Source organism: Molothrus aeneus, chromosome 23 (assembly GCF_037042795.1).
Source record: "Molothrus aeneus isolate 106 chromosome 23, BPBGC_Maene_1.0, whole genome shotgun sequence".
Classification (NCBI taxonomy): Eukaryota; Metazoa; Chordata; class Aves; order Passeriformes; family Icteridae; genus Molothrus; species Molothrus aeneus.
The window spans coordinates 6,356,221-6,384,079 of record NC_089668.1 but is presented as its reverse complement, the minus strand read 5'-3'; the positions used below and the strand labels follow the sequence as shown (position 1 = coordinate 6,384,079).

The 27,859-nt window shown below is 48.4% G+C and overlaps 1 protein-coding gene across 2 annotated transcripts; it reads right to left on the bottom strand.

Annotated features, from left to right (window-relative positions):
- Positions 1–1,129: 1,129 nt before the first annotated feature.
- Positions 1,130–26,537, bottom strand: LAPTM5 (lysosomal protein transmembrane 5). 2 transcript variants are annotated; one of them, XM_066564873.1, is made up of 8 exons: positions 26,406–26,537; positions 20,464–20,557; positions 13,427–13,503; positions 12,142–12,270; positions 9,478–9,603; positions 8,716–8,811; positions 4,795–4,887; positions 1,130–2,595 (listed from the first exon to the last, which is right to left on the bottom strand). In XM_066564873.1, the coding sequence occupies exons 1-8, from the start codon at positions 26,490–26,492 to the stop codon at positions 2,521–2,523; spliced, it is 777 nt and encodes a 258-aa protein (XP_066420970.1). In that variant the 5' UTR covers positions 26,493–26,537; the 3' UTR covers positions 1,130–2,520. The 2 variants fall into 2 exon arrangements, with proteins under 2 accessions (XP_066420970.1, XP_066420971.1); XM_066564874.1 differs by having other exon boundaries at positions 9,478–9,600.
- Between the last annotated feature and the right edge of the window lie 1,322 nt (positions 26,538–27,859).

Below are 27,859 nucleotides of genomic sequence, written 5' to 3'. Positions count from 1 at the left end.
GCATCCCAGGCTCTGATATGGAATATTTAGTGCTTTTCCAAAGGGAAGGCCCACACTGAGGCCTCCTCCAGGCCTGGCTTGGAGCAGCCAAGGAGGGAAATGAGAACGGCTCCAGCGCCCAGCCTGGTCCCGTGGCTGTGAGCAAGCGATCTGTAGAATGTTCAGAAACCAATTAATAATTCAAAGATCACATTTAATCTCTCCACAGAGTAAAGCAGGAAACTGGGCTGGGCCTTGCTGCAAGGATCTAGGCTCTCCTGCAAAGTTTCCTGGTGGAATTTTGAGTTGCTCGCTTGCTCTTTGGTTACAGTTAAACAATTGGCAGACGTGGGGGCAGAAAATTGATTTTCTCATAGAAGAATTTGAGTGGTTTGAGCTTTTGGGGGGATTTCTGAGCATGTTTAAAAGTGCTGGAACCACTGAGATGTCATCTGGGGCACCCTTCCAGACTCCAGGTCTGCTGTGGAGCATCCTGGTGCCCAGAACAAGGAGATGGAGCACAGAAAAATGGAATTATCCTCCCTTAATGGGAAAATCAGCTGGAAAATATACAACCAACATTATCCTCTCCATCCCCATTACAGAAATGCACATTGAGTGAAAAGAGCAGGGGCAGCAGCACATTTCTTATTCATCCTCAGCAAATATCCCATTGAAGTTTGCTGATAAATATTCCATTGAAGCCTGGTTTGTGCTGGTTCAGAGTGGAGCAGCCCCCCCAGGCTGTGATCTGAGCTCTGCATGAGGCTGGAATGGAGACTTTATTTAAGACTGAGAAAACCCCACTTTTTTCCCACCGTGATGTTTGAAAAGAGCAGGAAATTATCCCAAAAGGGGAGCAGGTGTGGAATTCCAGGGACATCAGCAGCGCCATCGGTGACATCTGCAGGGCCTGAGCTGTGCAGAGTCACTGGTGAACAGGCCACAGATCCTTATCACTGCTGATAAGGCAGAGAGGCAGGTTTTGAGAGGAAATTGAATGAGAAATATCAGCTTTTCCTTTGCAAGCAGCACAAGCATGAGAAAGATCAGGCCAAGGTCAAAGCACCATTTTTTGCTCACTAATGTTTTTTAGAAATCAAATTATTTCTTCCTTCGCTTAACAATCAGACACGCTCCGAAACCAGACTCACAGTTTGGAAGCCATTAACATTTTTATTTTAATTGAAACTCATCTTCCAAGTGACATAAAAGCACAGAAAAATGCACCCACTCAGGTATGAAATGGCAGAGCTGGATATTCTGGGTTGTGTCAATCACCACAAGCAGACAGGGTGAGAGCTGCAATTCCTGGGGAATTTTTGGCTGATGCCTTTGCTGTAGGAATTCTGCTGGAGCAGCTGCAGGGCTGGGTTATCCCAGAGAAAATTCCTTCCCTGTTCATCCCTGTCACAGTTTGACATGGGATTTCCATGTCCCATTGAACATTTCCATGTCCCATGGAACATTTCCATTTCCATGGAACATTTCCATTTTCCTTCCACGTCCCATGGAACATTTCCATTTCCATGGAACATTTCCATTTTCCTTCCATGTCCCATGGAACATTTCCATTTCCATGGAACATTTCCATTTTCCTTCCATGTCCCATGGAAACATTTCCATTTCTATGGAACATTTCCATTTTCCTTCCATGTCCCATGGAAACATTTCCATTTTCCATTTTGGCCAGAGGGACTGATAGGGGACTGAGCCAACCCACCAAGGGGACTTTTCTGAGTTTGTCATCTCTTTTGGAGTGGCAAGAAGTTTTGTTGTTTAATATTGTTAATTTTTTGTGCTGATGAATGCTTTGCCTATTAAATAAACAGTTTTTTCCCACTTTTCTCAAGGAAATCTTTTTCCTGAGCCAGTTAGGGGAGGAACCATTTGAATTTGTTTTTCTAGAAGAAACCTCTTTAGAAGTTTTTCTCCCAAAGTTGCCCTAAACCAGGACCATCCCTTAATCCCACTTGCTAAAGGTTTCCCTGCTCAGCCAGAGGAGAGCCACCATGGCAGAGGGCAAAGCTGGCAGGGCTCAGGCCAGCCCTGCACCCACAGCAGCCAAATCCCAGATTCCAGGGATGGCAACCAGAGCCAGAGTCAGGAAATTGGGGTGCCAGAGTCAGGAAATGGGGGTGCCAGAGTCAGGAATTTCGGGTGCCAGAACCAGGAAATTGAGGTGACAGGGTCAGGAAATCAAGGTGCCAGAGTCAGGAAATTGGGGTGCCAGAACCAGGAAATTGAGGTGACAGGGTCAGGAATTTGGGGTGCCAGAGTCAGGAAATTGGGGTGCCAGAGTCAGGAAGTTGGGGTGCCAGAACCAGGAAATTGAGGTGACAGGGTCAGGAAATCAAGGTGCCAGAGTCAGGAAATTGAGGTGCCAGGGTCAGGAAGTTGGGGTGCCAGAGCAGGACAAGACTCCAGCAGGTCCCTGGCAGGATGTGGCTGGGAAAGGCTGGGAACTGCTCTGGGTGAGCACTGGGGCTCTGCTGGGAGAGGCAGCAGCAGCACCCAGGGTCAGCTCCCCCCAGGCTGGGCTCAGATGGCCACGTAGGGAGGGGGACAATCCTTGGAAGGCAATTCCAGGGCTTCCTCATAGGATGGCAGCACAGCCTGGAAGAGATCAAAGGTTATGAGATCACAGGGAATTCATCCTGGAGTTCATTAGGAGTTAGAAATTGAACTTAAAGTAGAAACTAATTTTAGATTTAGCTGAAAAGTGCTGTTTCAACTTGGTGAGTCTATAGTTTGCTAAACGTATTTAATCTACTAACTTACTGTGCTCATAAAAAGCCTACAGAAAAAAAACCAAAAAAACCTAAAGTTACTTAAAAAAATACAAGTTTCTAATCTAAAGAGAGATAAGGAGGGGCCCTACTGACCTTAAAAAGAAAACTAAAGCTGAGTTGCAGACACAGCGACGTTACTAGAGAGCTGCACAGGCTCATAAAAACTGATGAGACAGTTTTAATATGAAATGGGAAAAAAAATGGGAAAAAAAGTGGAAATAAATATGCATGAACCTATCGTGAAACTTTATGCATATGCAACGGGTTAGGGGATAAACTAGACTCAGGAATTCTCGGAGGTACACGTGTCCTTTGGGGGAGCTATCCCACATGTGACCAACCCTGAAAGAAATCAGACCAACTTTACAACTTTTACACGTTGTAGAGTTGGTTTTTTCTGCAAATCATGGTTCCTCTGCCTGGTTCCAAAGGGAACCAGGGATAAAGAACTGCTTGGGATTTAGGGCACAAAGGGCAGAAATGCAGCAGGGTTTGGATGCACCTTGTGCCAGTGCTGCCCCCATTCCCTGGACAATGAATGGCCCAGGGCTCCAGAATGTGCAGAATCCCAGCCTCATTCCCAAAGAAAGCTGAGGAATTTTGCAGAGGGGCACAGCTGGGGCACTGCTGCTGGCAAGGGAGGGCCCAGCAGATTGGCTGAGATAAAACCCAAACCACAGCATTCCAAATCCCCCAATATTCCCTACCCTCAGCATTCCCTATCCCTCAGCATTCCCTATCCCTCAGCATTCCCCATTCCTCACCATTCCCTATCCCTCAGCATTCCCCATCCCTCAGCATTCCCTATCCCCTCACCATTCCCTATCCCTCAGCATTCCCTATGCCTCAGCATTCCCCATTCCTCACCATTCCCTATCCCCTCACCATTCCCTATCCCTCACCATTCCCTATCCCTCAGCATTCCCCATCCCTCAGCATTCCCTATCCCTCACCATTCCCTATCCCTCACCATTCCCTATCCCCTCACCATTCCCCATTCCTCACCATTCCCTATCCCCTCACCATTCCCCATCCCTCAGCATTCCCTATCCCTCAGCATTCCCTATCCCCTCAGCATTCCCCATTCCTCACCATTCCCTATCCCCTCAGCATTCCACATCCCCTCAGTATTCCCTATCCCTCAGCATTCCATCCCTCAGCATTCCCTATCCCTCACCATTCCCTATCCCTCAGCATTCCCTATCCCCTCAGCATTCCCCATTCCTCAGCATTCCCTATCCCTCAGCATTCCCCATCCCTCAGCATTCCATCCCTCAGCATTCCACATTCCTCACCATTCCCTATCCCTCAGCATTCCATCCCCCAGCATTCCCTATCCCTCACCATTCCCTATCCCCCAGTATTCCATGTCCCACCCATCCATACAACACTGAAAATCCCATCCTCTCAGAAGAAAAGTGAAGAAAAAGCTGATTTTAAACACTTTTAGCTATGGAAACCAAAGTCCCACTGGAATTGCCCCCAAATTCCTGGGTCAAGGATCACAGGGAATCCATTCCCATTTATCTGCTGTGCCTGACTTTCACCTTCTTTGCACATTGACTTTAAAGATTTTATGCAGAAAATAAAGAAGTAAAATTAAATGTATATATTGTAATTAAAAGCTGATTATTACCACTTGCTACTGGGGATTTGAAGGGTTGGAAATTCTCTCAGATCCCAAAAAAGCAGAGATAAGGATCACCACTCTGGAGGATTCCTGTTCATGGAATAAATTCACTTTTTCTCACCTCTCCCACTGCTTATGAGTCCATTTTCAGGAATAAATTCACTTTTATGCCCCTTTTCCACTTCTTGTGGAAGAGGAAGTGCAATTCCTGGGGAAATTTTGGCTGATCCCTTTGCTGTAGGAATTCTGCTGGCAGAGCTGCAGGGCTGGGTTATCCCAGAGAAAACTCACTTTTCCACTGCCTGTGGCTCCACTTCCAGGAATAAATTAATTTTTCCTCACCTTTTCCACTGTTTTGGGTCCACTTTCAGGGGCAAATTCACTTTTCCTCACCTTTTCCACTGCGTGTGGCTCCACTTTCACCTCCTCCCTCCTGCTGGCTTTGATGAACTTGAAGCAGCTCAGGACACACTTGAACATGTAGGCCTGGAAAAGAGGGAAAAGGGAAGGAAAAGGGCATTTTCCCATGGCACTGCAGGGCAAAAAGGGCATTTCCCCTTTTGCCACCAGCCTGGGATTTTCCTGCTCTTTTCTTGGGAGAGAGAAGTTTGGGACCACGATCCCATGGCCTTAAATCAGAGTCTCCATCCTTCTCTGGGAATGTGATGATTCCATGAATTCAGAACAGCACTGGGTGGGACTGGGATCAATAACTCAGTAAATATGAAGTGATTAAACACAAACCCCATTAAACTCAGCACTGAGAGCTCTGAGAGCACAATATCCTGAGCAGGAAAGGAAAGCGTGGCCTTGATGTCATTTTCCAGAGCAGATTATAAAGTCTGGATTCCATGAATTCAGAACAATAAAAGTAATATAAAGCGATTCATTAATAGAAATATAAATTTATAAAAATATAAATTGATTAAAGTGATTCATTCCATGAATTCAGAAGAACACTGGGATGGGACGGGGATCAATAAAATAAATAAGTAAGTAAATAAAAAGTGATTAAACATAAATCCATTAAAACACAACATTGAGACCTCTGATATCACAATATCCCAAGGTAGGAAAGGAAATTGTGGTTTTGATGCCACTTTTTGGAGCAGGTTATGAAGTCTGGATTCTATGAATTCAAAACACTGAGGTGGGACTGGAAATCCAGTAAATAAAAAATGATTAAACATAAAATAATGGGACTGGGATCAACAATCCAGTAAATATAAAGTGATTAATCATAAAATCCATTAAAACACAACATTGAGACCTCTGAGATCACAATATCCCCAGGTAGGAAAGGAAATCGTGGTCTTGATGCCATTTTTCAGAGCAAGTTACAAAGTCTGATGCCTCAGGAAAGCACCAAAGGCACCACAGAGATCCAAGGACTGCCCCAAAAATCCCTTCATTCAGCAAAATCCCATTTTTGCACTTCCCTGACAGGACCTCCTGGCACCCCACGGATTTATCCATGCAATAAATGGATATTTATCCATGCAATAAATGGATATTTATCCATTTCTGAGGAAAAAGGGCTGATTGAGGGGCTGTGGCCCAGGGAAATAAGCGGGGTCTGTGGGGCTGGCCCTGTTAAATCAATATTTTCCCTGCTCTGAGCAGCACCAGTCGTGTGCCTGGTGTTTGTGTTGGCCTGGGAAGGGGCTGGGAGCAGTGGGGATTTTCAGGGAACACAGGGAGCCACAGATCCCAAAGCAGGGCTGTGCAGCTGAGCATGCCCAGGACAATGAGGGCTCTTTGTGCTGGCCCCAAGCCAAGAGAAAGAGAAACGAATGAATGAAATATCTGAGGTGAAAAAATCCATCTCGACATTGCAGAGATCGGAGGCAAATCCAAACTTTGGGCATCTTTTGGGAATGTTGCAAAACCCTTCCTGTTTCCAAAGCCTCTTCATGCAGGGAGCAAACCTGGAGCTGCCATAGAAACTGGCTAGAAACCTCCATTCATCCATGGGGAAAAAACCTAGAAATCTGAAAAATCTAAAAAATAAATCTAAGAAATTAATAAAACTACACAGCAAAGGAATGCACTCCCTGAGTTTGGTTTTCAAATAAAAACTACACAGAAAAATAATGCACTCTCTAATTTTGGTTTTGAAATAAAATCATACAAAGGACTTCATTATTCCCTGATTTTGGCTTTGAAATAAAATCATACAACAGAGGAATGCATTCTTCAATTTTGCTTTTGAAGTATATAAAAATCACTCAACAAAGGAATGCATTCCTTGATTTTGGTTTTGAAATAAAATCATACAAAGGATTTCATTCCCTGATTTTGGTTTTGAAAAAAATCATACAACAGAGGAATGCATTCCTCAATTTTGGTTTTGACATAAATAAAAATCACTCAATCAAGGACTGCATTCCTTGATTTTGGTTTTAAAATACATCAAAATCATACAACAAAGGAATGCATTCCCCCATTTTGATTTTGAAATAAATTAAAATCATACAACAAGGAATTCACTTCCCAATTTTGGTTTTAAAATAAATCAAAACCACAAGGAATATTTTATTCCCCTTAATTTCTGCTTTTTTATCTCCGTGGTGCTGGAGGTCTTTATGACTCCAAAGTGAGATAAAGATTATTGTGGAATTATTATATTCCACACATTATTGTGGAATATTTGCCCACCTGCCACCCCTGGAAGTGTCCAAGGCCAGGCTGGAGCATCTGGGACAGTGGCAGTGAGATGAACCCAAAGGTGCCTCCAGCCCACCCCACCCCATGGATTTAGGATCACTCATGGCTGCAGAGTGGAATTGCCCTAATGGCAGCATCACACTGCCCTTGGAAGAATTTGTCCAAGGAATTTTGAACAACAGATCCTGTCAGAGCCCTACAGGCAGCAAAGACCCAGCCCCACACTGCCCTTGGAATATTTTTTCCATGGAATTTTGAACTGATTCTGCCACCACAGATAATGCAGAACCAACCCCATGCTGCCCTGAGCCAGGAGGCTGCAGGGAGAGAATTCCATGGGATTTTACCCATGGAAGAAGAGAAGGATTGGCACTGGGATTAAAGGATGGGGGTCCTGATGGCTTTTTGGGGTTTTATTATCCCACCCCACCCCTCCTGTTACAACCCCAGCACAAAAACCCATTGAAATTCCAGCATTTTGTGGGTAAAGCTGTGGAAAATTCCACTGAATCCATGTGCCAGGTCAGGAAGATTCCTGCCAGCCGGGGCTCGGGGTTATCTTTGCTCCAGCTGCACACTCCACACAAATATTAAAAAGAGATTTTAAAGCCATGCTTGAAATGCATCCACACAAAACTCTCCACTCCCCACTGGCTTATCTGGCCCACCTGGAGGGCTCGGAATATAAAATGGTTTCCAGCTTACAAGCAGCACTTTCTGTCCAAGCACCTGCAAGATTCTGGTTTTCTTCATGATGCTGAAGGCGAAAAATCAGTTCTCTGAGCCACTGAAGCAATAAAAGAATACAACTCCTCTCTAGTGGAGCTTCCTGAGGCACCAGCAGGGTTTAGCTCCTGGCTTTAATGAACTTTGGGAGTGTCAGGGTGGAGAACCCTGCTCCCATCAGAGAGGACACAGCCACTCACCCCGTGAAAGATCTCACCTGCTGCTCAATAATCTCATTTATTTGGGCACTTTACAGCAGAGCACTTTGCTGCGGTTTTTTTCAACCTTTTTCTCCTTCTAGACAGGAATGGACAGTGACAATTTGGGGCTGTAAGAGGGATTTTGCTTGGTAACTCACAGAGAGGAGCAAAGGCAGGGATTTGGATAAACCACATAGAGGCACAGCTCCCACTGTGCCCGAGTGTTGGATTAAGCTTTTTTCTGACCTAGAGATGGGGTAACTGAGAGGTGTTTTAAAAACTTTTATTCTATTTTCAGTCTCATGTGAGGGGTGAGACAATACAGATGCTATAATTCACACCATCACAAAAAAATCAGAAGCCAACTATTTCCTAATTAATAAATATATTATAAGTGTTTCTTGGTTTATCAGCTTTAGCCACACCGTGCTGTAAATGCCTTAAAGCCAATAATCTAAAATTACCCCTCATGGGTGCCACTAAAATGCATCTTTCACAGTTCTGTTTCTCCAAAGTATCCAGCCTTACTTGCCAGGCCATTCTTTGAAACTTGTTCCCAGTTCCATTTCTCTCTCAACAGTGTCTGCCCTATTCCATGGCATTTCTACATCAGCATTTCTCATCTCAAAGTTTCCCACACCCAAGGAGAGCCCAACAGGGCAGATCTGGGAGAGAATTAAAGCTGAATTTCCTGGGGAAGCCTCAGTTCAGAGCCTTTTACCTTGAGGACGAGCACAGCCACGAAGGCGATGGTGAAGGTGATCATCACTTTGGCATATTCCTCTGCTGGCAGCTTCTCCAGGGCTGGCAGAGAGCCCTGGGGGAAAAGGGAGAAGGTCTCAGCCCAAACCACTCAGGTCTCAGCCCAGAGCACTCATTCCCTCTGCCAGGGGCACCCACAGAGAGGGGTTCAGGGTTCAGGCAGAGCAAGGAATGAGGGATTTTCACTGGCAGCAGGATCACAGGGATGTTGTCTTACACCTGCTGTTTACACTCCCTGGGCAAAGCCCTGTTTAAATGAACTTTTAAAATTTTAATTTCCACTTTTGCCACCAGCCTGGGATTTTCCTGTTTTTTTCTCTGGAGGGAGAAACTTGGGACCGTGATCCCAGGGCCTCAAATCAGTGTCTCCATCCTTCCCTAGGAATGGGATGATTCCATCTGCTCATAACAACACTAGGGTGGGACTTACTAAATATTATTAAATATTAAATATGACTGCTTAATAAAGATGAAATTTGAGGCATTTTTCATGCCAGCAGCTCCACAATTTGCATCCATCAGATTCCTACAAGGAGAAACAAGGTGTATTTTTAAGGAACACAGGAACTGTCAGTCAGGAGCAGTGCTGGGGAGAACACAGAAAATCCTCTTTGTTGTCAGCTGAGCAGTTCTGGATGCTCCAGAGGAGCTTCACAGCCATGGAATGGGAATTCATAGGAGTTCCAGGGTGGGAAATGAGCAGAGCTGGCTCTAGACCTACCCCGCTCTCCACAGGCTTGAGGCTGAGGAAGGTGGGCACCTCCATGTAGGAGCTGCACAGGGTGAGGATGCTCAGGCAGAAATCCAGCAGCTGCAGCGCCAGCAGGGGAGTCCTGGAGTGGCCCTGCTGAGGGGACAGGAATTGGGTTACAATCACAGGGTTGGGTCACTTCTGCACATTATTCACACTTTACACAGAGCCTGTGGCTGGTTCACATGGAGTCTAAACCACTAAATTCCCTTAAATTCAGCCCAAAGCTTCCCTTCTGCTGGCCCAGAGAGTGAGCAAACTGTTTGTGGGGCTTCATCCGAGCTCCAGAGAAGCCTCTGGCCAGGGCAGTGACAATGTCAGTTTGTCTCCAGTGATGCCTTGTGAAGGCTGACCTAGAACAGAGACTGGACAGAACTAAAGAATAAAGCCGGGATTTATGGAAAGGATCTCCTCAATGGATGCACCTTGGGCAGCACCAGAGCCCAGTCAGGGCTGCACCCAAGATGAACCAAAATGGCCCCAAAATGCACGGCCGGGCACGGGGTCTCTCCCTGGGATCAGTTCTGCTCCATTTGCACCTTGCAGTTCATTGTCCCATTCCAGCTTTAGCCCCTGCAGTCCCACCCTGCTTGTTTTTCTCTCTCCAGCCCACGGGGTTTGTGCTCTTGGGCTGAGATTTGGATCATTTGTCCTTGGTGCCCAGCTGGAGCAGGAATTGTTTTGTCTCCCTGCTCTGTGCACAGAGCTCAGCATCCCATAATGTGAAGCCCAGACCCACACACTAAAGCAGCACAGAATCTGAAAAACAGAAAAGCTGAACCTGAGGTGTCACCAGCAAACCCTTCCTGCTGGGGGCACACCCAGAGCCACCTCCCTCAAAGCCAGGAGGAAATCAATATTTCAGGACAGGGGAAGATAAATATCCCAGCTGCCACTGCTTTCCTTCAGCCTCCAAGGATTGCCTCCTGTCTAGCCAGGAGAAACCACCTCACATCTGGGTTCAGCATCCTAAAAGTCTTTTCCAAACTAAAGGATTCCATGACAAACCACAGCCCAAGATAACAACCCTTTATTCCAACCTTCCAGGATCCTAAAGGTCTTTTCCACCTTAAATGATTCCATGACAAACCACAGCCCAAGATAATGATCCTTTACTCCAACCTAAAGGATTCCATGCAGAACCCAGCCCAAGGCAATGACCCTTCATTCCAACCTTCCAAGATCCTAAAGGTCTTTTCCATCCTAAAGGATTCCATGAAGACCCATGGCCCCAGGGTAACCATCCTTTACTCCAACCTAAAGGATTCCGTGCAGAACCACAGCCCAGGGTAACCAACCTTTATTCCAACCTTCCAGGACCCTAAATGTATTTTCCATCCTAAAGGATTCCATGACAAACCACAGCCCAAGATTATGATCCTTTATTCCAGCCTTCCAATATTCTGAAGGTCTTTTCTACTCTAAATGATTCCATGAAGAATTGTAGTCCAAGATAATGATCCTTTATTCCAAACTAAATGGTTTCATGAAGAACCACAGCACAGGGTGGTGATCCTTCATTCCAACCTTCCAGGATCCTACAGGTCTTTTCCATCCTAAAGGATTCCATGCAGAACCACAGCCCAAGATAATAATCCTTTATTCCAACCTTCCAGGATCCTAAATGTATTTCCCAACCTAAAGGATTCCATGACAAACCATATAGCCTGGGGTAAAGATCCTTCATTCCAACCTCAATGATTCCATGAAGAACCACACCCCAAGGGAAGGATCCTCCATTCCATGCATTCCCCACCTCAGAAAAGCCAGAAGCCCCCAGAAGGTGAGGAATCTTCGCTTCTTTCACAGTCCCACAAACCCTGAGTTCTGCAGCACTTCACTCTCACACACTGAAAATGGAGCCCTGTCTCTCTGTCTACGAGGCCTTTTAAGGATAAACTGTCCAATTAAGAAATGACACCTAAATTATTTTTACTTTTAACCCAATAACCAACCACCCGTGCCCTGCAATGGGGACTTTTTATCCAATTACACAAAACCACCCAAACCCATGGAGGAGAAGGAGAAGGAGAAGGAGAAGGAGAAGGAGAAGGAGAAGGAGAAGGAGAAGGAGAAGGAGAAGGAGAAGGAGAAGGAGACGGAGAAGGAGAAGGAGAAGGAGAAGGAGAAGGAGAAGGAGAAGGAGAAGGAGAAGGAGAAGGAGAAGGAGAAGGAGAAGGAGAAGGAGGAGAAGGAGAAGGAGAAGGAGAAGGAGAAGGAGAAGGAGAAGGAGAAGGAGAAGGAGAAGGAGAAGGAGAAGGAGAAGGAGAAGGAGAAGGAGAAGGAGAAGGAGAAGGAGAAGGAGAAGGAGAAGGAGAAGGAGAAGGAGAAGGAGAAGGGGAAGGAGCCTCTGCCCCAAAACCTCCATCTTGCTTTATATCTATCACGATATTCTAAGACTTTAAGTCTCCCACCCTGTGATGTGATTCCACTTCTATCCAAACTCCACACCCACAATCCCAGCTCTGTCATTCCATTCTGGAAGCTTCTCCACGGCCTCAGGTCAGTGCAGTGTTCTCTGGGGGTCAGTGCCTGGCAGCACAGAAAGTCTGGAATTCTCAGTGACCAGGGTTCCAACACGGAGGAGGAGCTGCCACCCACCCAGAGCCCCCAGGAGGAGGAGCTGTCACCCACCGTGTGGCCCAGGGAGGACATGGAGATGATGGCTGGCACCTGGATGTAGGAGCTGAACATGGTCAGGAGGCTCAGGAGGAAATCGATGACTTGCAGAGCCAGGAAGGGGATCAGGAGCCGCTCCCTCATCTGAGGAGGAAAAGCAGTGCTAGTTATTTCTTATATAACCATGATATATAATGGTTATTTCCATTCCAAGTGGGAAATGAGACCAGCTGGCACCTTAGATAGTGCTCCAAGAATTAACACTTCCCTGGAATTTCTGATTTCAGTGACAACCGATCCAGAGAAAATTATCAGAGCTGAATTTTTTTCACCCCTTTGGAGAATTCCTGTGAATTCTCACTCTGTGACATTGGCACTTCCCATCAGAGCTGTCATCCCACTGTCCCTGAAATTCACCTGTGCAGAGGGAGAACTGGGTTCAGATTCCTGGGATTTCCAGCCCCAGGCCTGGCCATTCCTCCTCCTGCCCTGGGAAATGAGTCCCCACAGTTCTCTCACAGTGACAGTTCTCTCTGACTTGCAACAGGGCAAGGAAATGAGGCAAGAAAACCTTTCTAAATCATAAAATCTCCTTCCTTTGACACCAAACATAGCCCTGATGGAAATGCTGCCCAGATTTGGTAGATCTGGGTGTTTGAAGCTTTTCCCAGGAACTTGAGGCTTCAAACCAGTCCCTCTCCCCCTGTGGAACCAGAAGACATTTTCACCTGCCTTTTTTCCTGTGTGATTTTGTGATTCTGGGATCTCTATCTGCCTTTTTTTTTTAATGTCTGATTCTGGGATTTTAATCTGCCTTTTGTTCCTGTGTGATTCTGGGATTTTTATCTGCTTTTTTCCTGTGTGATTTTGTGATTCTGGGATTTTAATCTGCCTTTTTTCTTTGTGTGATTCTGGGAATTTTATCTGTCTTTTTTATCCTGTGTGACTCTGGGAATTTTATCTTTTTTTCTCATATGATTCTGGGATTTTTATCTGCCTTTTTTCCTGTGTGATTTTTGTGATTCTGGGATTTCTATCTGCCTTTTCTTCCTGTGTGGTTCTGGGATTTTTATCTGCCTTTTTTCCTGTGTGGTTCTGGGATTTTTATCTGCCTTTTTTCCTGTGTGATTCTGGGATTCTGGGATTTCTATCTGCCTTTTTTGTCTATGTGATTTTGTGATTCTGGGATTTTTATCTGCCTTTTCCCCCTTGTGTGATTCTGGGAGGTTTTCCTGCTTTTTTTGACCACAATTCCAGTGATCACCATCCAAACCCTGAGTGTCATTTGTGGGGAACATACCTTGAGCACCCCGAGCAGGAGGTGGAAGCTGATGACAAACAACATGAGGATCAGCAGGAAACTGGTGGTGATATCAGCTGAAAAGGATAAAAATTATAAAATTAATCACCACATCCCCAAAAGATGTCCCAACTCCATCACACCCCTAAGGGAGGGTTCAACCTGGCACAAAGAATTGTGTCTGTGCAGGAATTATTGCCACACAGCTGGCATTAACCCTCTTTTCCATTTTTACACCCATTTTTATCTCTCTATGAAGTTCCTGTATCCATCAGGCACTGTGGGTTGTGAGCTTGAGGGAACCAAGGCCTGAAATGTTAAATACCCCAGGCTAAAAAATTAAGAAATAAAAAAACCCAGAGGGCTTTTGGCTCATAGCTCTGAGCTGGAAATCATTTCGAGGCTGAAAGGCAGATAAAGGAACCAGCAGTGAAATGCTGAAGGATCTTCAGAAGCTCTCAGAGAAGAGTAGGAATTTTCACCCTTGGGAGGGTCGGGGGATCTCTCCCCCAGCTCTGCAGCTTTGGGGTGCAGGGGACACCTCAAAATGCCATGTGAGGGGCTTTAGGGTGGTTTTTGGCAGCTGCTGTGGGTGCAGGGAGTGATGTTTTATATCCACAGAGTTCCTGCTCAACCTTTGCCTGGAAGCAGCTTTCCCTCCTGGAATCACAGCCTGCCCTGCTGCTGATTCACCTCTCCAGAGGCAAAACCCTGCTGCTTTTTTTATCTGTCTGCACAACCTTTCCCAGAGCTTCCTCCAACTCCTTTCCTTCTGTTTCACCTGGGTTTAAATCAGCACTGGCCAGTTTGGGTTCTTCAATTCCTAAGTGCTTCAAGAAAGGTTTAATTCTGCTAGAAATGAGCCAAAGTTTTAATTTTTCTGGGTTTTTTTTGTTTTTTTTTTTTTTAAACAGCTGATCCTTCCCATAGGTGCACAGGACTGATGGTCCTTGGGAGTCCCTTCCAGCTGAGGATATTCCACACAACCATGAATAAATCCAGCGCCAAACTCTGTTTTATCCATCACCCCGCCACTGTTTTCATAAAGAACTCTGGGAATTGTGCCTGTAGAATCCCTGCCACATGCCAGCTGCTCTGAAATCCTTAACTGCTCCATGTCACCCTTTTTTCCCCAGGAAAATTCATCTCCATCTCCCCCAGCTCTGAGTGTTCACCTGGACCTTTGGTGAGGGAAGATTTCAGTGCTTGGGCAGACCCCAATTCATCCTTTATTCCCTTTCTAGAAGTGGACATTCTTTATTTCAGTTAATATTTCTTCATTAAATATATTTATTTTTAGTTGGTTGGTTTTTGGTTTTTTGGGTTTTTTTTTTGGGGGGGGGGTGTTTATTTGTTTTGTTTTGGTTTTGGGTTTTTTTTTGATGCCAAGAGGATAAAATCATTCCTAAGAAGTCAAGGAATGATTGGAAGGAACAGGAACCTGTCCCTGTTTTTCAGACAGGTGACCCCAACAAAGATAACTTTATCAGAATTTGGACATTTGCTGTGTTTAGGGGGAAATGCAAAGATTTCCCCTGGGGTAAAGTGATTCAAATCTACCCCCAGCTCCAGAAAGGACTGAAAATGTCACTGGGAAGCTCTGGAACAATTCCAGGTTTGCTGAAAAACTTCCTGAGCCACATCTGGGCAGGTGGCAGCAGCAGTGCCACCCCTCCCATCCTCCCTCTGCTGACAGAGTTCATTTAAATGCAATTCAAATTCATTTCAATTGATACAAAAGAGATTTTCAATTCCCCTGCTGTCTCCTCTTTAAACCTCCTCCAGAAATGAGCTTTGCTGATGGGAAATTTCAGCGAGCAAAGCCCTGCCCGGCACTTCCTCCCCTCAGCACGAGGAGCCTCTTCCTTCCTCAGGCTCTGGGGAGGTTGCAACCCCCCAGGAACCAAAAACGCTGATCTGGGGGGGGACTGGAGCCATCTGGAGGGGTGGGATACAGGGAATGATCCAAATTCTCCACCCACCCTGCACCAGGAAAGGAGGGCTGCGATGGTGCAAAGCAAGGAAAAGGATTTTCCTCATTACCTGCTAAAACCCCAGTGAATTCAGAGCAGCACTGGGTGGGACTGGGATCAATAACTCAGTAAATATGAAGTGATTAAACACAAACCCCATTAAACTCAGCACTGAGAGCTCTGAGAGCACAATATCCTGAGAAGGAAAGGAAAGCGTGGCCTTGATGTCATTTTCCAGAGCAGATTATAAAGTCTGGATTCCATGAATTCAGAACAATAAAAGTAATATAAAGTAATTCATTAATAGAAATATAAATTTATAAAATATAAATTGATTAAAGTGATTCATTCCATGAATTCAGAACAATGCTGGGATGGGACTGGGATCAACAATCCAGCAAATATAAAATGATTAAACATAAATCCATTAAACACAACATTGAGACCTCTGAGCTCACAATATGCCCAGGTAGCAAAGGAAATCGTGGCTCTGATGACTGCTCTGTGATGGCTGCTCCTCCCCAGGCCGTGGGAATTGAGACCCAGAGGAGGAAGAAATCTCCTTAAACAATGAAATGAGAACTCCCAAACCCAGCAAACCCCGAGGAGAGGGGGAAAGGGCTTTGTCTCCTGGAGAAAATCAGGAACACAAAGGGCAGCTCCCTCCAAAGGCAGCCAATGCTGCTTTCCTTCTGCTCCCACGGGTGTGGGAAAGGGAATTCCAATTGGAATTCCAAGGCAGAACAACAACCCCAGCTTTGAGGAGCAGGGCAGTGGAACCAAGGCTGGGATGTGGTGCACACAGAGCCAAAGATTAACAGGGAACAGCCTAAACCCAAAACAGATCTTAAAAAAAGGAGCCAGACTCAGCCTTTGTGAGACCAGTCCTGAAGGAGCCAATCCCAATCCCATTAAAAGCCAGGCTCCCAAAGCCTTTTCCCTAAAGGAGTCAATCCCATTAAAGCCCAATCTGCCAAAACCTAGTCCCTAAAGGAGTCAATCCCATTAAAGCCCAATCTCCCAAAGCCTTTTCCCTAAAGGAGCCAATCCCAATCCCATTAAAGCCCAAACTCCCAAAGCCTTTTCCCTAAAGGAGCCAGTCCCAATCCCATTAAAGCCCAATCTCCCAAGGTTTTTCCCTGGGTTTTGCCCAGCACCAGCACTCAGGAATTTGTCCAGAGAGGATTTCCCTCCTTATCCCAGGATTTTCTGGGGTCCAGCACAGCCACATTTTCCTGCCTCTCTCTCCCCATGGGCTCCTGCTCCAGCTCTCTGGCAGGATCCCTAATTAATTGGGAAGCAGCCATTGCCAGCTAATTGCCCAGCTGGATTTTCCAAGCAGAACCTGGAATAAACCCCCCCAAACAAATCTCCCACAAACACAAAGGGATGGAAAGAAAAGGAAAATGAAGGGAAAACAACTTTCCATGAGCTGGCTGCCTCCTGTTTGTTCCCAGGGAACAGAGTCATCCTCCCTGCTGGCAGCAGGGGTGGGTTGGTGCCATGGACAAAAACCCAAAAAATGCAACAAAAAAAAAATCCCCAACCCCCTCCAAACAAACAAAACAAAAACCCTCAAACAAACAATAAGCCAAACAAAAACACAAACAAAACCCCAAACAAACAAGAATCCAAACCAACGAACAACAACAAAAAAACACCAAAAACAAAACCAAAAAATCCAAACAAACAAACAAAAATGCAAACAAACAAAACCCCAAATCAACAAATGAAAAAACTCCAAAAAACAAAACCAAAAAATTCAAGGAAACAAAAACCCCAACAAACAAAAAACCCAAATACACAAGCAAACAAAAACCCCAAAGGAACATAACCCCAAACCAACCAGCAAAAAACCCCAAAAAGCAAAACCAAAAAATCCAAGCAAACAAAAGCCCAAATATACAAACAAACAAAAACCCCAAATAAACAAAAAACAACCAAACAAAACCAGAAAATCAAACAAACAAACAAATCTTCCAAATGTACAAACATTAAAAAAATAAAAACACCAACCCAACCCAAAAACCAAACCCTGAAAGAGGAAGGAAACCCTTGAGGTCACACTTGCATCAAGTTCTTCAATTCCCATCAAAAAATGGAAGTGGGAACACATTTTACAGGAATGGATGGATGGATGGATGGATGGATGGATGGATGGATGGATGGATGGATGGATGGATGGATGATGGATGGATGATGGATGGATGTATGGATGGATGGGGGATGGATGGATGGGGGATGGATGGATGGATGGATGGATGGATGGATGGATGGATGGATGGATGGATGGATGGATGGATGGATGGATGATGGACGGATGATGGATGGATGATGGATGGATGGATGGATGGATGGATGGATGGATGGATGGATGGATGGATGGATGGATGGATGGATGGATGGATGATGGATGGATGACGGATGGATGGATGGATGGATGGATGGATGGATGGATGGATGGATGGATGGATGGATGGATGCTCCTGGTTTCCTTGTGCTGTTCCCAGCCCTAGCTCTGGAGCCTTTCTGGATCATTCCCTGCTGGATCATTCCATGCTGGGTCATTCCCTGCTGGGTCATTCCCTGCTGGGTCATTTCCTGGGAAAGCTCTGCATGAAGGGGTTTGCACTGCAGGAAGGGGTTTCCACCCTGAACTGGGGGCTGAGCTGAGCAGAGCAGCCTCCAACCCATCCACAGGAATATTTGGGAATATTTCTCCATGGGAGACATGGGAACCATTGCACTGCCCCTTGCTCAGGTTCCTATCAGCAGGACTCACCCAAATTCCCATTTTTTGCTCACTGCTGATGCCCTTCCCCTTGGAACCAGGTGATTTATGTCCCTTCCAATCCAGACACTCCATGATTGTGTTGGATGAACCAAACCTTTGAGTGCTGATGTCAAACATCCCTGGGCGATCCCAGTGTTCATTTTTCCTTGGAAAAAACTGAAGCCAGTTTTTATAACTTCACCAGGCAGTACCTATTCCTGGTGTGGTGCTTTACCCTATTTCTGACTCCTGTCCTGTGGAACAATGTGCAGGAACCTGTACTCAATCTCCTTTTCCTCCACGTACAGGGAGTTTTCAGCCCAGGAACAGCCTCTGGAAAACCAGGGAACAGCAATTCCTGCCTACCAGGGGTTGTGTTTTCCCTCCATGGGCATGCACGGGGCAGGGAGGGGGCCTGGCTTCCTGATTTTGCTCCCAGGGTTCTCTCAGCTTGTGGTTTTTGACAGAAAATGACTCAAGAAAGGAAAACCCCCCCTGCACTTGTTTCCAGACAGCTCCGGCAGAACATCCTGGTTGGGCAATATTTGAGGGCTTTGGTTTTTAGATGGCACCTCATGAGACAGCTCCGGGTCTTTTCAAGGATCTGAGCTGGATCCTTCTGGAGAAATTCAATCCTTGAGGAATTGTGAGCTACGGGACAGCTTGGCTGCCTCTTGCAGCCACCAATGTTCTGGAAAAATACACCAGGGGCTGGGAAAATCTGGGAATGGGGGTCACAGGGGGAGGGAGGGGTGGTGTGGCTCTGTCCAGCTGAGAGGCAGGAGATCCACAGGAATGGCTCCATGGGATTGTTTCCATGGGGATGGCTCCATGGGGATGGCTCCATGGGGATGGCTCCATTGGAATGGCTCCATGGGAATGGCTCCATGGGGATGGTCCCATGGGAATGGTCCCGTGGGGATGGTCCCATGAGAATGGTCCCATGGGAATGGCTCCATGGGAATGGTTCCATGGGAATGGCTCCCATGGGAATGGCTCCATTGGAATGGCTCCATGGAATGGCTCCATGGGAATGGCTCCATGGAATGTCTCCATGGGGATGGACCCATGGCAATGGCTCCAATGGGAGTGGCTCCATAGGAATGGTTCCATGGCAATGGTCCCATGGGAATGGCTCCATGGCAATGGCTCCATGGGAATGGTTCCACAGGAATGGTTCCATCGCAATGGCTCCATGGCAATAGTTCCATGGCAATGGTTCCATGGCAATGGCTCCATGGCAATAGTTCCATGGCAATGACTCTATGGGAATGGCTCCATAGCAATGGCTCTATGGGAATGGCTCCATGGCAATGGCTCCATGCAAATGGCCCCATGGCAATGGTTCCATGGCATTGGCTCCATGGGAATGGTTCTACAGGAATGGTTCCATAGCAATGGTTCCACAGGAATGGCTCCATGGGAATGGCTCTATGGGAATGGCTCTATGGCAATGGCTCCATGAGAATGGCTCTATGGGAATGGTTCCACAGGAATGGCTCTATGGGACTGGTTCCATGGCAATGGCTCCACGGCAATGGCTCCATGGGAACGGCTCCATGGGAATGGCTCTATGGGAATGGTTCCACGGGAATGGCTCTATGGGAATGGCTCCATGGGAATGGCTCCATGGGAGTGGTTCCATGGCAATGGCTCCACGGCAATGGCTCCATGGGAACGGCTCCATGGGAATGGCTCTATGGGAATGGTTCCATGGCAATGGCTCCATGAGAATGGCTCTATGGGAATGGTTCCACGGGAATGGCTCTATGGGAATGGTTCCATGGGAATGGCTCCACGGCATGGAGGCATGTTGGGGTGCTGGTGGCAGTGTCCCACAGCCCACACATCCACGGGATCAATATGGGGTGCGATTTGTCCCCTCTCTCCATTGAGGAGTTCTGGGACACTTCAGTGTTTCCCTGGAAATGGCCAGAATGTGAAGGAAGTCAGGAGTGTGTGTGAGGCTGGAATGATCCACACCTGGGGAAAAGGGAGAGGAAGGGAAACCAGGATTGCCAGGGGAATCCCGGGAGATTCCAGAGGGAGCTGAAGGACTCTGTGAGTGCTGCAGAGTTTGGACTGATCCTCTGAAATAAAAACTTCTCTGGGCTCCACATTGATCTCCAACACAGCCCTGGCCTAAAGCAAACCCCAAACAGAGCCTAAATTCCTTCCTGAGCTTTTGACCAGAATTCCAAACTCTTTGATGGAAAAAGCAGAGGGAGCAATGCAAGAGTGAGGGATCCCTCCCTGCCCCACAGCTGCTTCCCAGCATTCCCAGGACCCACCAATTCTGTAGTAATCCTTGTCCAGGTCTTTGCAGAAGCCCTTCCCGTTGGCCACCTCCAGGGAATACTCGATCAGCAGCAGGACACTCATGACCTGGAGAACAAAGCAAAGAACACAATTCAGGGGCCTTGGCCCAAATTCCCAGCAGTGAATTTATTTCCAGGGGATGCTGGATGGACGAGTCTCCAAGTGAGCCAAACACAAAGGGTTTAAATCCCAGGAAGTTCTGAGACAGCAATTATCAGTTTATGAATATTTTGGAATTAACTGCCAGCAGAAGGAAGATGGAGAAATGATAGAGGCAGTGAGTTTTGTTTCAATGGTTTTTATCCTGGTTTTATGTTTGGAAATTCCCTTTTGCTCCAGAGTTGAGGAAAATGCAACACCAGTATTCCAAAGAGTAAAAAGAAACACAAAAGAGATGAAAGATCTCCCTGTAAGTGCAGCTGTGCCACTCCACTGACAAACCATTACTTTCCTTCTTTTATTATTTGAGGAAAATCCCCAAATGTTCTTTTTTCACAATGAACTGGAATGATTTTCCCCAAGTTTTCCAAGTGGACCATCAAACCCCAGCCTCCAGGGCTCATTCTGTTCGGAGTTTAATGAGCTGGGAGATGGAGGGAGGTCCAGAGCTGTGGGCTCAGTCCCGGCCCTGAACTTCTGCACTCAGCCAGGAATGTCTGAGGAGATCTCCATGGAATCAGGGAATCCCAGAAAGGATGGAACTTGCTGGGTCATTCCCTGCTGGATCATTTCCTGGGAAAGCTCTGCAGGAAGGGGTCTGCACCCTGCACTGGGGGCTGAGCTGAGCAGAGCAGCCTCCAACCCATCCACAGGAATATTTGGGAATATTGCTCCATGGGAAACCTGGGAACCATTGCCCACATTGGAAGGGATTTGCCCATGGGCTGGAAGGGATTGGAAAACTCATCCCATTCCACCCCTGCCATGGGCAGGGACACTTCCCACTGTCACAGGTTGTTCCTGGCCTGTCCAGCCTGGCCTTGGGCACTGCCAGGGATCCAGGGGCAGCCACAGCTGCTCTGCCCATCCCTGTGTGTCCCTGTGTGTCCCTGTGTGTCCCTGTCTGTCTGTCCCTGTGTGTCCCTGTCTGTCTGTCCCTGTCTGTCCCTGTGTGCAGGGCTCAGAGCAGCCCCAGGCTCTGCTCCAGGCCCAGCCATGGCCCCAGAGCCACGGGCAGGGCCTGAGCCCAGGAGCTGCCCCTGCTCAGAAGGCAGAGCTGCCCTGGGCAGTGCCAGCCCTGAGCAGAGCCCAGAGAGGGGCTGGAGTCTCCTCCCTGGGACATTCCAGAGCCACGGGGACACTGCTGTGCCCTGAGCTCTGGGATGGCCCTGCTGGAGCAGGGGGTGGCACCAGTGACCCCATGGGGTCCCTCCAGCTGCCCCTCTCCGTGATCCCGAGCCCTCTGCCCCGCAGAGATGCAGAAGCCAGGCCCTATCTGCCACCCACATCAGCACCAGCTCGGGCAGAGATGAAACGATTTTTCCACCAGAGCTGCACCAACCTTTCACTTCAACCACAGCCTGAGCAGCACCGTGGGCGAGGAGGAAGTGGCACCGCTGTGGTCTGGGCTTGTGTTTGCAAACTGGGGCTGCTGGAGCAGCACAGAGCCAGCTGCTGCACGGGCTGGGCTGGGCAGAGGATGGGGATTCCAGAGGGATCCAGACACACTTTGGGCAGCTGGATGCCCAGCCAGGGGAGCTGTGCTTGCAAAGGAGCTATGGGAGGGAAGGCTCTGCCTTGCCCAGAAAGGGGGAAGGGAGGCTGGGAGGTGACGGGAGCTGAGCACAGCCCCTCCCTCTGCCTCTGCGTCAGCTGCAGAAGACCTAGAAATAATTTCAAACCGAATTCATCAACTTTCTGAGCCCCCAGCTGCAGCTCCCTGAACTGTGGCACCCACCAAGCCACGCTGTGAGGGGACTGGGAGCCCCTGTCCACCCTGTCCCTCTCAATTTAAAATCCTGTCCAGAGTCTGAGTGAGAAAGAAGGATGTGTCAGGTTTTCCCTGGGCCTGTCTGATACCAGCTTGTTCAAGAGTCACTCTGCTGTCTTCCCTTTTTTCCAATTAAGTAAATGAACTTTGCAATTTGCTCATGAGCTGGCAGCAAAAGGAGGAATATCCAGATCTCATTACACGAGGACACGACAAAGTTGCACGAGTTCAGCTTAATGGAACAGCATTTCAGCTCCCAGGGCATCTCTGAACCCTGTCAAGGATGAAATTGCATCGATCCAAAGTGTCTTTACAGCTGCTGGTGCCCCTTGGGAGGAGAGGGATCTCTTAATGAAGACACATGGAGATCACACCTGACTGCAAGGTGGCTGAGAGGTTTTGTGTTCAGGCTCCCAAACACATTTTGCTTCCTTTATTTCTGCTGTTGGTCCAACCCCTCAATTGCCAGCTTGGGAAATACGGGCAGAAATTGCTTTTTCAAGCTCCACTTAAAAGAAGGCCTGAGCAAAAGGGATGAGCTGGGCCCTAAATATCAGTTTTGTTCTGAAGGAAGAGTGGGTGAGAGCAGGACAGCAAACCCCAAATTCCCCCATGCCATCCAGCAGATCTGGAGGCTGAAGCTGAGCATGAGGAGCCCTCTCTGATGTGTGCCAGAGAAGAACAAGGCCCTGGTTTCCTTTCTGGAGGAAGTGAGCCACACAGCCCAAGTGCAGTCACACAAGATAAGGACATGGCAGGAAACTCCAGCCCAGCCTGGGAGATTCAGGAGACTTTTAAGGCAAAAGTTGGTTTAAATTTTTCCATTTTGTGTAGAAAGAAAGAAGCCCTGAGATGTGAGCAGGCAGAGTCCTCCAGGCCTTTCCCTTGGCAGGGAGAGCCAGGCTGGCACAGGACACCTCTGCAGCAGCTGCCTTTGGCACGCTGGGATGTGGAGCCTTCCTTATTCCTGCAGGGAATGCACATCCAAGGGATGAACCCTCTGCAGAGGGGCCTTTTGGGGGAAGGCAGAGGAGGATGGATGTGGTGCCTGCCCTGCACTCCTTGCTCAGCTGCTCCCACTGCAGATCCACTGCTCAGCTCCAGCAGGAACCAAAAATTTCTCATTTCACACAGAAAAATACCCAGTTCCCTTTCCCTTTGCAATGCCACAGCAGGACAAATGCAGGTTTAAAATAGAGGATTTCACTTCCAGGTGCTCCATTCCCAGCCCCTCTCCAGCCCCTCATCCCTGATCTCCTCGAGCTGGAACTTTTGTTGCTGCCTGTCTGTAAAAGGAGCTTCACATTTCTGGGTGGAAGAAATTTGAATCCTCAGAAAATGAACAGCTGGAGCTGGGCCAGGGCAGCTCAGGCTGGAGCTCAGGGCAAGGCTCTTCCCCCAGAGGGTGCTGGGCACTGCCCAGGCTGCCCAGGGAATGGGCACGGCCCCGAGGCTGCCAGAGCTCCAGGGATGCCCAGGCTGGGCTTGCTGGGGGCTCTGGGCAGGGGTTGGATCTGGGATTGATCATCCCTGTGGGTCCCTTCCAGCTCGGGGCGTTCTGGGATTCCATGATATGCTGAAATAATGTAGGACTGAGATAAATCCAGTCATTAAATCAAGGGAGATAAATTAGGGTGTCTTGAAGGCAGAATCTGACACACAGAGCCCCCATTCCCTGGGACAATCCTGCTGCAGCTGCAGTGGGGTTAAACTGCTCTTTGAGGTCACCTTCTGCCAGTTTTTTTTTTCTGAAATATTTGCAGCTTGACTGATCTCCAGGTGATTTATCTTTGTGCACATGGCCCTGGTGCGAGGCTGCTCCTCTGCTGCTTCACAGGAGGCGTTTCTGCCAGGGGAGCTTGAAGGCCTGAGGAACAGGGGCCCCTGGGGACAGGAACAGGGACAGGGACAGGGACAGGGACAGGGACAGGAACAGGGACAGGGACAGGGACAGAGGGACAGGGACAGGGATAGAGACAGGGACAAAGACAGGGACAGGGACAGGGACAGGGACAGGAACAGGGACAGGGACAGGAACAGGGTGCTCTGGGCGCTGGGGTGTTCTGGGGACACCAGCACAAGGAGCACCACCCAAACACAATGCCCTGTCAGAGCTTCTCCTTTTCTGTCTTGAATTTCTGAGTGGCTCTTGTGGCAGCCGAGGGTGAAGTGAGGAGAGCTTTGAGTTCTCATCTGGTTCCCTTTCACATTTCATCTTCTCCTGCTGCCTCCTTGGTTGAGCTGCTCCAGGGGAAGCAGCTCAGGCTCTGTGGGGCCCCTGGGTCAGCAGAGCCTGGTGAGAGCTCAGTGAATCCCTCTGAGTTCACCTGAGTCACGTCCAGAGGTGAGGACAGGGCCTGGGAGGGTTCCAGAGGGGAACTTCTGCTCTGTGAGTTACAGAGCTGCCAGAAGAGGAGCTGGAGTGCAGCTGAGGCCAGACAAGGTGCAGACGCTGCTTCCCGAGGCTCCTCTGGCTCCAATCAAGGAGCAGCAGGAAGGGAATTCTGTTCCTGCACTGGAGCAGGTTTCCAGCCCCGACCTTAAATCTCTCTGTCAAACACCTCGAGGCCTGAGGAGCAGGACAAGCTCCCCAGTGCTGTCTTTGAAAGTCACCTGCAGATCACCTCCCCACACCATGGAGCTTTGCTGATCACACTCTCCTCACTCCCCCCCTCCTTCCCTGTCTGTTCCAGAATGCCCAGGATTTATTCCAGTTGTCTCTGAAGAGATCAGCAGTGAGGCAGAGCTGATTTATGGGAGGAGAAGACCTTGCCACAGAGCCTGAGAGCTCTTTGGTGGGACTGCTGTCACCCAGCATGGCTGGGATTCATCCCTGGCACCTGCAGCAGGAATTTATCCTGACCCAAAGCCCCAGCACTGATGGAGCAAATCAGCCAAGGTATAAATCCCCTTCTCCCTTTCCCTCCCCCTGCCCAGCTGCAGCTGCACCATCAGAAAGGGAGAGAAGAGGCAGGGGTAGAAATGATGGGTATTGTGCGACAGCTCTTAAAGTAGGACAAGACCTATCCAAAAATCACCCTGTTTTCCAAGGGCAAGAGGGATGGTACAGCTCTTGGAACCTTGGAATGTCCTTCCTGTGCCACAGCTGCCATTCCCATGGGATTTCTGCAGGCTGCAGCTCTCCCCAGTCCCCTCTGCTGCACAAGGAGTGCTGAGAGCCCCATTATCACCCCGAGGGCCCAAAACCCTGACTGTGCACACCCAGAGCTGTGGGGAGACCATGGAATGTCCTTCCCGTGCCACAGCTGCTGATCCCAGGATTTCTGCAGGTCCCCAGCTCCCCCTCTGCTGTCCCAGGAAACTGTGACAGCCCCGTTACCACCCCGAGGGCTCCCAAACCATGACTGTGCACAGCCAGGGCAGCACGGGGTTTATTTTAATAACCCAGCCATGCAAGAAACCACATCCTCAGGACGGTTGAAAACACCTAAAGCTCCTCAGTGCCACCAGGAGCGTGGGAGAGAGAGGTCTCCAGGCTGTCCTGCTCTGCCATCCCTGCCCTGAGCAGCTTCTAGACACGGCCATGATCCCAATGGAAACCAAAAGAGACCCAGAGGAGGCAGCGCTGCCCATCACCCTTTGCTTGTCCTGCTCCCAAATCCCTCCAGTGCCCCATTCCCACATTCCCACTGCCAGGGCTGCCCATTCCCACCCAGCAGGCTCTGGATACACTCAGGTAGGAGCTCCTGCACTGAGCAGAAAATCAGGAAGCAGAGCGAGTTTCCCTGAGCTCCAATTGGCAGAACCAGGAAAAAATTGTTCAAAACCCCTCCCAGTGCAGCAAATTCCACTTCTCCCTGTCCCCCCTCACCTTTTGTTCATCCCTCTAAACTCATTGGGTTTTTCCTCTTGGGAACAGAGAACATTCCAGTGTCAGGGAACCCTGTGAACCACAACAATGCACCCTCCTGGAGAGGTTCCACCTCTGTTTTCCTGCCTCCCTGTCCCCCGTGCAGGACTCACCATGTGGAAGATCCCCAGGGCCACTGTTGCTGTCTTGATGTTGAAGCAGCAGCATTTGGGGGGCTCAGGGGGAGTTTGGGGGGTCATTTTCGGGTCTCTGAGCGCTCCTGAGATAATGAGGTTGGATTTGCAGCTGCCCCACGGAACACAAAATGAGAGCAGCTCGGCTTCCTTCCTGCTCTCTGAATGTGTGAAGTCATCTACAAAGTCACATGAGGCCTTTGGGTTTCTCAATCACAAAGAAAGCAAAACTGGGGGGCTTTTTGAGCACATCCAGCTGGGAAATCGGAGCCCCAGTTCTGTGTCCAGCACGGGGTGTCAGGAGAGGACCATCAGGAGCAGGACGGGGGCTTTGTCCTACAAAAATCCTCAGGAACAAAACAGGGGCCAGGAATTTCACCTCAAACTCACCCTGCTGTTTTTGCTGTTTTTGCAAAGTTCCTCCCTTTGGAGCTGGCGTTCCCTGCCAGCAAAGGCTCCGTTCCCTGGAGCTGCTGCTGGAGCAGCCCTGGGCTCTGCGAGGAGGAGGAGGAGGATGGCAGAGGGTGTTGGTGCCTCTTTGGGGCTACCTAAAAACACAGGCCAGACAAAACTAAGGGAATAAAAAGCAGTTATATTTATTGAAGGGCCTTTTGGGCAGACGAATTCCCCCAGGGGCTATACCCAAAAATGGACCAGGTGTCATGGATTTGCACAGTTTTATAAATTTGGGCCATTTGCACATCGGGGGTTACTCTTCCAATTACAGCTTCAGGTAATGAAGTCATTTACCCCAGATTTGCTGCCCCCAACTCACTTTTGTTTCCATCTCTCGGGGCCTGAGGCAGTGAGGTGTCCTTGATTGCCAGGCCTGGAGAGGAATTGTTGTGTCTGCCCAAAATGGGGAAGCAGCAGCTCACACTGTACATGGAGTTTAGAGTTACACACTAAGGAACTGCAGGATTTCAAATGTATGAAAAATATAAAAGCTAAAATCCTAAGGCATCAGTGTTGGCTGGAGGATCTGCAGCTCTGGTCCCAGCTCCTGGGGACGTGATCTGTGCCCTCATCTCCTGGAAGGGAAACCAGCGGGATCTGAGTGTGGTGGCTTTGTCACTGTGCAGGACATTGGGGTGTCCCCCTGCTAACTGAAATGTGCTCTTTGACAGGAGATTTTTTACTGTTCTCATAAAAAAACCCATTTTAGATTCTCTTTTCCTCTTTCCCCACCCCATGGGACAGAAATTCCCTCTTTAGACCCCTGTGGAGTGGATTGTTCTGAGTTTTGGGCTTTCTTACAAAGGTTTGATGTGTCCCAGCAGGGGAAGCTCTCCAGGAGGGAAATGCAGGTAAATAAAACGAGAATTGGGCTCACATGAGCTCTTGTGGGTGTCAGAGCCCAAACATGCTCCCTGGATTTGCTGTTTGATGCCTCCAGGAGCGTTCCCAGCACAGCATCCCCACAGTGATGCAGC